Consider the following 13888-nt stretch of genomic DNA (forward strand, 5'->3'; position numbering starts at 1 on the left):
GGCGTATTTTAAACTTGAGCAAAGCTGTGAAGGTCAGGAACAAAGTGGTTGCTCAGGAAGTATTTCTTGCCAGAGATAAAGGTGAGCCCTAGGTGTGACAGATGCTAAAGCTAGAAGGTCAGACGTAGCCAGATCTGGAGATTGGACTTGCCCTATAGGCAAAAAGGGACAACTGAAGGATGTACCCCAAGGTTGCAAAATGGTCAAGACCATTCTTTCGGCAATTGGGTAGAAAAAGGGAGTTGGGACTGAAGGCTCTCTGGGTATCTTAATATAGCTGTTTCCAAAGAAATGCAAATTACTGGGCCCCATACCTACCTGCTGGACCTGAACCTCTGGAGGTAAGGCCCAACAATCTCTTAAGAAGCCCTCCAAGTGATTGTGATGCATCCTTATTTGAAACCACTCTTCTAAGGAACACCTCTTATCTCAAGACATTCCATCTTGTACATGAACCTTTTCTGCCCCACCCACGTAGAATGGATTGTATCCTCCCTTGTCATCTCCTCTGTCTCCTACGGCTATTTATACACAGAATTTTATGGTGCTTCTTTATGTCAGTTTCGCCATGGCAACCAGCACACCCTCTACCAGCTTCTGTCTCTCACCTGCCCTTGCAGTTCAGCAGGACCTAACAAAGTACTTCGTAACTTAGCTTGCTGAGTGAATGAACACAAAAATACTTATTAGGAGGCCTTTGCAGTAATCTGGTCAGTAGATAAGGAGGAACCGGAGTCTTGAATCAGGAGCAGTTGGGATGAAACTGAGAAATATTTTGGAAATAAAATGGGCAGGATGCTAATAAGTGCTAACAATTATCTAGCACTTACTGGGTACCTAGCAGTTTTAAGGGCTTCACGAGTATTTCTAGTTAATCCTCACAATAATCCCATGAGGTAGCTACTATTTTTATCAATGAGGAAACTGAGGCTAAGTAATTTACCTGAATCAAACTAATAATCAGCTGACATTCAAACCCAGGCGACATTTGGCAGCAGAATCCTCATTCTTTGCATTATTCTGCCTCCCGACTTGTGCTGAGATGTCTCAGTGGTTGGGTAGAGGTAGTGCCTTCAGCGAAGACATAAAGACAGGAAAAGCCAGGGGAAGAAGCTGAGTCCAGCTTTAGATATGTGGTGTCTGAGATGCCTTTACAAGGTGTCTAGCAATGACTTGATGTAACAGTCTGAAATATAGGATTATGGACTGGGCTAGGTATACAGATTTTTTTTTTTAAGATTTTATTTATTTGAGAGAGAGCACAAGTGGGGGAAGGGGCAGAGGGAGGAGAACCAGACTCCCTGCTGAGCAGGGGGCTCAAATGGACACACTTGAGTCTGTGTGTGTCCCAGGACCCTGGAATCATGACCTGACCCGAAGGCAGACACTTAACCGAGCCACCATAGGGCCCCTAGGCGTGCAGATTCTAAAATCAACATGCAAACAATGAAGAATGGATGAGTTGACCTAGGACTTATTTATTGTAGGTATTCCTACTTTTTCAAAAGTTCATGTTACACAACTGTGCTTATCTGAAAGACCTACATTAGTACCTGTTCTCACTAACCAGAGAAACCCAAAGAGGACTTTTGCATTTGTGGAAAAGCGAATAATAGCCTTCAGTGGTAGTTTCACAGGAGCAGTTCTAGGGCAGTGCACACTGTCACCAACTCCCTCCCCGGTACCCATGCTCGGCACCTCTGGTCAGGCTGCCATAGCTTTGACCCATGTCCTGGGGTAACTGTGCTTTCTCTCCACTTCTTTTTTGTAACTGTTAGCAAGATGTGTCCTAAACTATTAGAAAAGCCCAAGAGGGGGCGCCTGGGTGGCTCAGTGGGTTAAAGCCTCTGCCTTCGGCTCAGGTCATGATCCCAGGGTCCTGGGATCGAGCCCTGCATCGGGCTGTCTGCTCCGTGGAGAGCCTGCTTCCTCCTCTCTCCCTCTCTGCCTACTTGTGATCTCTGTCTGTCAAATAAATAAATAAAATCTTAAAAAAAAAAGCCTAAGAGTTTATTTTTGGGTCTCGGGACACTCACAAATGTTTCCGTACAAGTTCACAAGAGTTGTGTCTTCATTTTACCCCATCGACTTAACAAAAGATTTCACATGAAGCTTGCTTTCAGATAGAATGGGAAACCGGTCTAGATGAGCCTGAGGACTGAAAGGGCAGGGGAACGGTTATTTGAGGAAACGGAGGATGCAGTGGCCTCACAGGTATAAGGAAATTCTAGGAGACCATGGAGTCCTAGAAGCCAAGGGAACAGGTAGTCTCGTGAAGGGAGTGATGAACAGTATTAGCATCAATGAATTCAAGTAAGGAAAAGACTGGAGGCCATTTTGGCATCTTAGACGTCACTAAAGTTGGTTGTTGTGATGATCACCAACAGATGGAAGAAAGCCAGATTAGAATGTTCAGTGAAAAGAAGGCAAGAAATTGGGAAAGCAAATCTCTGCCTCTACAGTTACAGGACATCTGTGGACAATGCAATAAAAACTTTTTAGATGAGACCTCAGTGTACATTGGAGTCGAGCAGATGGAACCACTGGAAGTGGCATTGAGAATAAAGGGAAGAAAAGAGGAACCAATTTAACAAAAACAAAACCTGGGAGAGGTTGGTCTTGAGCTAAGGGCAGCAACACAATCTCTGAGATAAGGACATGAGTGAAGACAAGGATGGATGTGAGTATTTTAGGTGGAGGGATGACCTTAATTTTACCGATAAAATGAGATTAATGGTAGTCCGCTGGGTATGGAGAAGAAAGCGAAGTGTAAAACTTAAAAAAGAAAGATTTAGGGAATGGAAGAGTAAGCATCCTTAAATGCCTTAAGATAAGGACAAGTAATTTTATAAACCAGGTCAATGCTAGGTGGAAAACAGAAGGCTAGGACGGACTCAGAAAAAAGTAGTGGAAAATCCTGACTGCAGGACTCCATCAAGTCAAAGATCAGTTTAGGGCCAGTGAGCACAGAATTTGAACAGGAAGTTGTAGTTAAGAGGTTACCAGAGGTTAAGTTTGAGTAGCTCTGAATCCAATTATCTTAGCCGTAGCCATCAGAGTGGTTGGTTGAAATAAAGAAGTTGATAAAAGTAAGAATCATAGGGTTGGAATATGGAATAAAAGTATCTATGTACATATGTTGGAAGACACCAACATAGCTGGCACTTTTAGAGTAGTTGTCTGGAAAAATACACTTGAAATGGCAGAGGTGGGGATAGGCACTTGAGGTAGGTGATCTATTTCTCATTGGCCTGAGTGCCAGTGTTAGAAGTGGCCAACAAAATTTGTTATTCTGGAAAGGTTGAGGGTAGCTATGGATGATAAAGAAGAGAGGAGTCAGTCACTGACACCAAGTGAAGGAAAAGCTTGAGAAAAACTTGGTGGCAGGGTGTTTGAAAACAACTTGTAATAGAGGTAGGAACATCTAATTTTGCGTTGTGGTGGACATGCAAAGTGACATACCTCCTCTACCTCCCTTGCCTCTTAAAAAAAAAAAAATCAGAACTCAGCTGAGCTTACTGTTTTCACAAATGTCTTGTGAGTGTTCAGTCGTTATATATGGCCATAACTTCATATCCACCAAAATGTGATCAGAAGTGATGTCATTGTCAGGCACAGGCAATAGGAGGGAGAGATTCATTCACTTTCCCTCTGCCACAGCAAGGGACAGCATTCCAAGTGGTATCCTGGTCCTACTGGGTCCCATTGAGATGGGAAGCCAGCCCCCCATGCTACCCACAACAGACATGTATAATAATAAACAAGTTGTCGTAAAACCTCTATTTTGGAGAACGTTCATATTGCAGTATTAATTGTATATACTTCCAATACCCAGGAAATGGCTCTCCTGTCAGTTTTTATTTCAAACATCCGGACTTCTCTCCAAACTGTACTTCTTCAGCAAAACCTTCCCTCACTGCATTACTCTGTCCCAATTCATCAACAAATGTCTTACCTCCCATTTAATCCATTCTCTAAACCACAGCTAATTTTTCAAAAATACAAATCTGATTATATGACTTCCTAGCTTTTAAGTCTTTCTATGGATTTAATTTCAGGGATGCTGGCAAGCCAAACTGTTTACAAAGCCCCCTATCATCTACCTTCCCTCGCCTCACTCTATTGCAAACCACAGCCACTCAGTTCTAAATACACCATGACCCCGTGTCTCTATGCTTTCACCAGATCTGTTCCCACTGGGGTACACAGCTTCTTTGGCTTAGGTTTGTTCTGAACCCCAGACGAAGAACCTCTCTGATACAAATCGTACAGAATGTTCTGTTTTCCCTATTACAACACTATTTCATAGTAATTATGCAGTGTGTCTTCCCCAGTATCAAGCACATAGTAGTAAAGAGTAGGAGGTACCAAGTGGAAGGAGAGGAAAAGGTAATTAGCTCTGCCTTGGATTCATTTACAGAAATGGAAGCATGGGATTAGATCAATCTTGACTGACGAACACGTGAGCAGGTACACAGATCGGCAGTGAGGCTTCTTATCTCACCAGCAGCATGTGGTCATCAGCTAAGACTTGACTACTTTAGAGGGTGATGGAGGCTGGAACTAATTTTGGAATCCTTTAAATGTAAATTTTAAGGGCTGAATGATTTTCAAAGTTATTCTGGATTTACACGGTGGGCCAATCAAGCTCATTAGTATTTCAATAACATGTAAAAGGAAAAGAAACCTTTTTTGGGTCTATGCCAGTTCTCCCAGTGGTACTGAGATGGTTAGGAAGCTTCACAGACTACTTGCTCCACTGTCTGCTTTTAAAGAAGAGGCAGTTTTGTGGTCATTCTTCAGTCACATGCCTACCATCATCAGTCTTTAAAATCCTATGTGTGGGTATCAAAATTCATACAGAAGCATTTTGTCTCCTTACATCAACTACTCCTAGAAAAACAGCAAAAATCTGCTATAGTCAGCTTGAGTTTAAGAGGGGATTTCAAAATTCAAAAGACCCCTGTTTGGCAGGACTTCACATATTGTAACTAAACAGGAAACTACCTGTACTGGAAACAAGTCGTTAGTTCAATCAAGTAAATTAATAGACTACACGCTTGAATGGAGTATGAACAATTTTGGAAATCTATGCATGAAGAACTCAGGGAAAATATACTAGTTGCACAAGGCTACTGTACCTAAACTTCATTTTACATAGCGCGTTGATCCCAAAGCACTCCCAACTGCTTCATACTCTCCTGTCCAGTAGCAGCCCCTTTATACTCCCGCCAAGTGTGCACAAAGTATTTGATAGCCAGAGAAAAACAGTGCCTCAAGGGATTTAAGACCATTCCATCAGAGGTTATAGAGCAGAAACCTATTTCCACTAAATCATATACTTAATGATTAGGAAGAAAATAGGTTCATTAGAAGTAGTATTTAAGAAAATGGACACAAGAAGGTCTGAGGTTTTACGTGTACAGTTCTGTTGGTTATAGCTGTAATAAAGAAATCTCTGAAACAGTGGTTTTTAATTGGGGGCTATTTTGCATTAACTCCCTCCCCACCAATGTCCACTGTGGGGGACATTTTGACAGTATCTAGACAATTCTGGTTGTTACACTACTACTGGTATCTAAGTGGGTAGAGATAAGGGAGTATCTTAACAATGCACAGGGCGGCCCTCCATGACACAGAATTATCTAGTCCAAAATATCAACTGTGCCAAGGGTAAGTAATCCTGATCTAAGAAGAACATGTATTTTTCCTCTGAAGTCTAAATTCCGGAGGAAAGCATGGGTTTTATATCTAGAATAAGGATCCAGGAGTTTTGTTTTTTTTCCCAGCCGTTTTAGGAAAGCCTTAGTTCATAGATCATAATGATTCCAAACAAAATACACATTTCCAAGTCTTCTAAAAATATGACACTAGGAATATAGTAAGCTACTACCATCATATTAAGGTAGTTAAGGAAGCAGTGGAGTTTATACTAAAAGCGGAGTATCTGCAGAACAAGTAAAACAGCTATGAATAAGGTAAGTACAGAGTATGTAACAGAGTAATAGGGTTAATACAGGCTATTAAAAACAGGAGGTTATTATGGTACCATACATTACCCAGTTCTGGAGTACAGTTCTTTAGATTTATGTGTGTGGGGGAGAGAGAGAGCATTCTGGAATACAATCAATGTGCATCAACCATTAGTTACTGGTAATGGCTAAATATACACTCATTTTCCTAATCTGGAAAATTTTTAGTTCACAGGATGTAAGCTTTTCCTCCAAGGCCTAAGTAAAACAATTTGCCAAAATCACGACTGATAATCATTTAAGATCAGAATAAAAAGGTATGAAGAGGTCATGGTATTAAGACTCCCTCTACTAAAAATTTTATTCTGAAACCTGACACACACTGACATCACAGGATCTAACAAAGTAAAATTACCTGCAATATTCCCTCCAGTAGTTTTAATTGAAGTTGGCTTTTATGATGTCCAATGAAAAATCACAATTTGTAAGCACACAAACACATTGCTGATAAATCTTGCTCTAACTTGCAGTAGGTATTAACGAAATCTTATTTTTCTAGTACTAAGCAGCAATTTCACTCTGTATCTCTTAAGAAAATGGCCTAATTTTTAAGCTTTTGGAAGCCTGCCACCAAATACTTCTGTGTTCCATTTTAACCAACCAAAGGTATCAAAGGAGTTTTGTATTTAATTAACTGGAATAGTCAGTTAAAACCAGAATATCCTTTTTCCAAACAGTAGTACGAAGTGGTCTTGTACTATCCATTTTTCCATTCTACAAAGGATTAAATAAGATTTTAAAAAAGACAGGACTCTGGGGTCACAGTAATTTGAAAAGTAAGATTCAATTTAAGAAGCTAGAACCCAAAATTTGCGGAAAACTTTTGAGCTCCTTAATATCAAAACATTTACTAAGCATAATATATGCAGAGAATGGCAGTTAAAATTAATTTATAATTTTTGGTAAAATTTAATGTGGGCAGAAAATGTTACTTCAAATTTTTAATTGTGAAGTATTGCCATCTTCTTTGTCATGTGGCTGAAGTTTACATGGCTCATTAACTGAATGTTTCAATGACCAGGGATTTTGAGTATTTATGAACTTCGATCATGCCTATGTATTTGCTGTCCAAGAGTGATCTATATATAAAGATACCAAAACATCCCTTAGAACTGGTTAAATTAGATATGCCCCTATTATTTACCATTTACCCAACAAAAGTGTTAGGAAAAAAACCAGATTTGGTTAATTATGGATTCATAAATTTTTTTGGTAAATATTCAAAAATTTCATGAAATCATACTCCTCTATCTTTTATTAAACATTCTAATTCCCAGTGGTTAGGAAGCTTCAGCCATCACTAATGTGAAGACCTGACCACCTTCTTAATAATTATCATTCACTGCTACTGATTTTATATGCAAATTTTTAGATATCGGCCTTGTCATACTAAATTTCCTTTCCACTTTAGTTTCATAAAATAACCTCAAAGTGCAAACTAACCTTAAAACAAAAAAAAAAAAAAAAAAAGTTCTGAATAGTTGATGTGTCCTCAAGAAAAATCAGCAAACAGCTTTTTTCTAGTAACCTGTAGCTCTCCTGAGAGACCTGCATATGGAAACCTAATCAGAAGGTCCTAATAATATGTGTATGACAGGTAATAGTGTGAGTGGCAGACTATGACCGGACTCCATACCTTGCAACCTCCATTCTAGTATTAACATGACCACTACAAGTACAGTGGTAATCAGCAGGACTCAGCATTTAAAATGAGTTTTCTTAATTTTGTCAAATTCTAATTTTGTCAAATATATATATGTAAATATATACATCTCTCTTAAAAACCACTAAAACCGTATCTACTACTAGTATTAAAAGATACTTTCAGCTATGTTAGAAAAATTTGCCAACTTCCAAGACTTAAAAACCACTCCATCTTGGAAGTTAAAAAAGAAAAAAAAAATCCAATACATGAAAAGTATCTGGATTTAACTTTAGACAATTAACTAAGACATTCACACAACATATGCATGTCAGTCTCCTATATGGTCCTAGAGCCTGCAGTATTGTAATTTATTGTGAAACCATGTAACCAAATACTTAAATATATCCACAACATCTATACCACGGTAATGCATAGTACATAATATACTGACATCTCAAAATAAATTTCTATTACAGTTTTATGCAAATTATGGTATAAGAGTATCACCTGCCACATTTTTGAAATGGCACCAACTTCATGTAACGTTCTATGTTAATGTACTAAAATCCTTACTGGTAATGATGTCTTATGCATTATCATCTGAACATTTGAAATCAAGCTGTTAATCTAATAACCACAGTATGTTATCAATTAAAATCACTGCATATTTGGATGTCAAAGCAGGAAGTTACACAGCAGGAAAGTATTTCTAATTCACAGTTTCAAAAATAAAGGGTGCAGTTTTCAAATATCTGATTGCTTAAATTGGTCAATTTAACAACTGCCTCCTTCAATACATGTAAACTATGTTTGCACAGCATTAGGAGATGTCTTTTATTTCAGAAATTAGTTCTTACTGTTACAGGAGCACCACAAATTTGAAGGAAGAGGCTACAGTGTGAAATGAGCTCACTGAAGGATATGTTAAATAAAATTTTAACTACAATATAAGGTACTGCAAAGCTTTGTTTCCCCCCAGCACAGACCCCTTAATCAGGAAAAGTAGTCAACACTTACTAAATACAATATGTAAATTAGCTCTACAAGAAGTGGGGGGGGGGGGGTCTAACTCAACTAAAAGAAAATACTATATTAGCTAACAAACCTGTGATAGTCAGCTTCAGAATTTTCCTAAAAATAAAATTCAAAAGCATACACAGTATTTGTATCCTTTGATAAGGAATGCAGGGATCCAAAGGGAATGAAAGAAAACATATGGTTTTAAAAATTTCTAAGTGGAAACACACACACACAAATGGGTAACTGAGAAAAACTGAGTACTTAAATATTCAAATTTTAAATGTGTAAGAAAATTTATAATAGAAAAAGTGGCAAATTGTTATTGTGACTTGATTTGCTGAAAACATCTGCAAATTCACACTGGCATTAAGAAAACCAAAGTTTCAAAAATTTACTCCCCCCTCTCTTTCTCTCTCCAGATATGTTTTCTGTGCAAAAATAAATATCTGAAAATTGCACTAATACAATAATACTTATTTTAACTTTTGATATTATGAATAATCTGCACATGCTGCTTTACAGACAATACATATTTGTAAACTTGTTCATGCAAAATTAGTGTGCGCAACAGGGATATCATTAATCCCCATACTTAAAAAATGATAAACCTTATTTTCTTTTTTAAACTGCCAAACCCTTTGAAATGTAACAAATCTTACACAGATATTCTTGTCTGCCAGCTAAAAATCAATTTATGTTGCCAAAACAAAAAATTATACAAGAAAAACATGGTTTTCATCTTGTAGAATTTTTGATTTTTAAAAGAAAATTTATAAAAGAAAGAAATTCATGGTCACAAAATTTTAACATTTTAATCCTAAACATTACAGGGCAAATAGATACTGGACCCTATCTCCATAAATCCTAACTTTTAGTTTCCATTTTTTAAATGTTGCCCTAACCACTAAGACATTAGTGGTTTTACAACCTCTGGAGATTGTGGAAATACATGTCTCTGAAAAAAATGCTACAAAAACAACAATGGAAGAGAGCCAAACTGTCTCCATGAAGGAAAAAAAAAAAAAAAAATGGAACATTTTGAAGCCTTAAATACTTCTTTCCATGTCTTATGATTAACCTGTCAATTCAGTGCATCATATGGTCAATATAATGGTCCCCATGTTGAACAAACATCTAACTAGTGTCCATTGATTCCAAGTTAGTAGATGATGAATCTTTTTGGATACTTTCAAAGATGGCCGCCAGCTCAGGGTTAGAACTGATCTGTGACTGGAATTCACTCATCAGTGGACTCTTCTCTGCTTCTGGAATGGTTAGCAGTGCCGCTACTGCTCTCATGGCAGATCGCTTTAGTTCATCTTGCTTTTCAAACTCCTGCTTTACTGAGTTTGCCTTCACCTGTAATATTGAGTAAATTTATACTGTGTGTTATAAAGACAACTCTTGAACAAAATTTAAGCATGTAGAAATTTCTGGTAAATAAAGCAAAACCATTGTTTTATAGGTCCAAAAGGTACATTCTTCTACTCTAAACACAGTTATTTTTTTAAACGTTTTAGCAGTAGCTGTTCTTCCTTTGAGGGAACATTTTACACCAAGCCCCTTAAAAAACAAAATCCAGAGCCATCAGGTTGAAACAAAGAGTGGGACACAGAGCCTTACCTGCTTATCAAGTCCTACTCTGGAGAAGAAAACTCTGGCTACCCTGTTTATTCATTATTCTTCATCATGTATTGACCAATCTTGTGTCTTAATATATATAATTATTTTTGTATGAAAAGTCCTGTTTTACCTTCTGAATCTAAAAATCCTGATTTTCATTTTCAAGGTCCACTTTAAATGTCATCATTCTCATAGGAAGCTTTCTATGACTCCCACCTCTACCCACCTCCACCAGAATTCACTATTTCCTCTTTCATGGTCCTATCACTCTTTATCCTGTATCAGTATTCCAACATATGTATCATACTGTTATAACATTACATAAAAGCTTTTAGAAACAGCATTTAACAGTGCTAAGTTTTCTCAAACATCCAACAGGTTAACTTTTAAAACCAACTGCTACATAGGGGGTTAGCATGGTTAAATTTGGAAAACTAGAGTACAGAATCAACTAGGAATTTTGAATATGCCCAGTCTGGCCGCAGGCGATGTCAATCAATGATTACCTTAGTTGTGCATGTGGCACGTAATGGCTCAACAAGTCGGTCCAACCTCTGCAGTACTGCACTTGGACAAAGAGTGGAGAGTCTCACCAACATTAAAAATGTTAGCATCTATTAGAAATTAAAACAAAAAGTTTAGACTTTGCACTGTTTTCTAAAGATAATATTCCAAACTCTGACAAAGTTTTTAAGAGGAATGACTAAAGTTTCAAATCTTATCTGAGGAATATTAGTTAAAAGCATTAGCCAGATCTAACCTATAATGTGGTCCTAGAGTACAGAACTAACAGTGGTTCTCAGGTTTGGCTGCACATCAGCACTGCAGAGCTTCAGAAATATGCCCAAGTCCTCAGTCCCTTTCCCAGAGATTTTTACCTGTCAGGATACGGTCATTTCTACATTATTTTTTAAGAAGCACGTGTATACCAGAATGGAAAATCATTGAACAAGACAATAACTGAATTAGGAGAAAAGCTTCAAAGTAAGTTTCTCGTGTCTTAGCAAATATCAAAAAATACTGGTTATTCAGTCAATCCAGTAACCCATAGTCTTTTTTTCTCTTTAGACTATAAACTGTAGAATGAAACAGGAGGATTCCATTACTTCTTTTGGAGATTTGTTCATTGAATTCTTAGAGGATCAGGTTATGCACATATGGAAACATAGCAGTTGGGATTCTGACAGTATGCTATTACTGTTCAGCTGCCCCCTTTGCCCGGCTTGACTAAAGGAAGGCCCCAAAGAGCAGAACAAACACAATGCACTTATTTTTAAAATCACCCTTTTATAGTTCATATTTAAAACCAACATGAACAAATAAAACAGTTATGAGCAAAGTTTATACTCTAAACCTAAGAAGCAGTGATTTCTCTCTAGTTGCTTCTACAGATTGCTTTCTGTATATGCAAACCGTCCTTCTGTGTTATCTTTTAAAAAACTCTTGATACTAAACCAACAGTATCATATTGGAAAATGAAAATCCTTCATTACAGTAAATAAAATGGTTCGTGTAGAACAGTGCTAAGAACAGTCTGAAGAATTAGCTAAGACCATGATGGAAGACTACTATCCAATATTAAGACAGGACAAAATCATCACACATTATACTCTAAAGAGCAAAACTTGTCTGGACTCTTGAGTAAGGGAAAGCTTTAGAAACTATGCACTAAAGCAAGCTGGCACAGAGTATTTCTTAGGCTTGACCTGCTCCTCCAATGAGGTTTCTGGATTTTTCCTGTATGGCAACTGGTATTACATTGCATCACTATTACGTTTGCATATTATAGTTTACAACAAACTTACTAAGTTCATGACAAGCAAACCGATTTTTTTTTAAATAAACAAGTAAATTACAAGGGTGAAAGTCATACAGCCTTCTTCTCCACTACAGAAAGTCACTATAGAAGTCTTCTTCTAAAACAATCTATAAATAGCCACAAACATCTTACCTTAATATCATAATGGTCCTTCAAACCATCTTCAACATGATTTAGAAATTCAAAGATATCTAGTCTATCAAGACAACTGTCTAAAAGTGTGTACATACACTCAAAAGCTGCCTTTCTAATATCCAGTCCATCATCAACTGTATGCTTAAATGGACCCATTTCTACCTGTTGAAACAAAAAAGAATGTGTGGGTATACTTAAAAGTAAAAGACAAGCTTAGATAAACAGTAATGTAACTAGCTTACCTCTCTTATAAGCTCCTTTCTAACTTTTGTTTCATTATAAAGATGTGGCAGAACAGTATCTAGAAGATCCCTTATTAATGATGGTTTATTATGTGCTGCTGAATTGAATGTGACCAAGGCTACTCTTCTTACATTCAAATCTGGGTCTTCCAACGTTTTTAGGAAATCACCTGAAAATCGTTAAGAAGCAATATACAGTCACTGTAGCCTTAAAACGAAATAGGTATGTTTTTTCTAAACGGATAAATTTATTGTTTATATTATTGTCATTTCTTCAATGCAGGTCACAGAAGAACGTGACGACAGAATAAGAACATGAAGATAGATTAGATTAAGTGAACCACAGAGCTGCCTTTGGCAACAGGTAAGCTACCAATTAAACACAATTACATTCAGACATGATAATCGACTCACAGCAGCATTCTATATTGCAGAGGATATGGCATGAGAGAGCCCCAAAAGTTCCCTAATTATTTCTATAGATATATGAAAAAAGATAGGTGACACAGAGAAGTGGTGGAGCCAGCAGCTATAAAAATAACATAAATGATTCTACTCAGAGTTCAAAATTAGTATTTTCACTGAAAGCAACAAAAACTGAATTAAAAACATTGAGTTCAAAAGAAGATAAACAGGATTAGGACTAGATCCATTGCTTGATAAACTGAATACAATTAACAAGTTTATAATTTATCAGATGATAAAGAGAAACGTGCCTTCAAAATTTATTTCTATCATTAATGAAGAATATATGAATTTGTAAGAGGGTTAAAAATACAAAAGGAGAAAACTGAAACCTAACACAGGACCAAAAAAAGCAGAAATAAGTCTGGTTTATCTTGCAAATGGGAACAAATTACAGTGCACAGATGTTTGGAGTCACACAGATGGTGATCCAAACTGCTTCACTCACCAACTATATGACTTTTGGCAAGTTATTTTAGGCAAGAGCCTCAGTTTCTCAGTTTACAAAATGAGAATTGTAAACCTGCTAGGCTACACGAGTAGACTAAATTGCATGTATACTACCAAATAGTATTTGGGACATCCCTAATATTCACATGGAGTTACTGTTCATCATTATAGAATCTCAACCCTACAGTCAGCAGTCCTTTGGAATACACAGGAAGAAAAGAGGTGTCAAGACTTGAATATATCAATCACAACAGCAATTTGAATGAATGGGAAGGAAATAATACTTTAGACACCATATACTGGTAAATTCAAGGCTGACCACCCAAGAAACTTCTGATTACAAGAAGTGTTCAGGAGATACCTTGTAATCAAAAAAATTTAAATATACCAGACTAAACCTTCTTACCCCTCTGTTTGCTTACAATTACTAAGACATAAATTAGAATAAAGTATTTGT

At 37.1% G+C, this 13888-nt stretch overlaps 1 protein-coding gene across 1 annotated transcript in view; it reads right to left on the reverse strand.

Annotated features, from left to right (window-relative positions):
* Positions 1–8005: 8005 nt before the first annotated feature.
* Positions 8006–13888, reverse strand: part of CAND1 (cullin associated and neddylation dissociated 1) — a 41855-nt gene continuing 35972 nt past the window's right edge. Inside the window, exons 12-15 of the mRNA XM_059402521.1 lie at positions 12517–12686; positions 12272–12436; positions 10827–10934; positions 8006–10056 (exon numbers count right to left, since the gene is read on the reverse strand). Coding sequence (XP_059258504.1) covers positions 9832–10056; positions 10827–10934; positions 12272–12436; positions 12517–12686 — 668 coding nt within the window. The 3' untranslated portion in view covers positions 8006–9831. The remainder of the gene's footprint in view (positions 10057–10826; positions 10935–12271; positions 12437–12516; positions 12687–13888) is intronic.

The sequence above is a fragment of the Mustela nigripes genome, chromosome 6 (genome assembly GCF_022355385.1).
Source record: "Mustela nigripes isolate SB6536 chromosome 6, MUSNIG.SB6536, whole genome shotgun sequence".
Lineage (NCBI taxonomy): Eukaryota > Metazoa > Chordata > Mammalia > Carnivora > Mustelidae > Mustela > Mustela nigripes.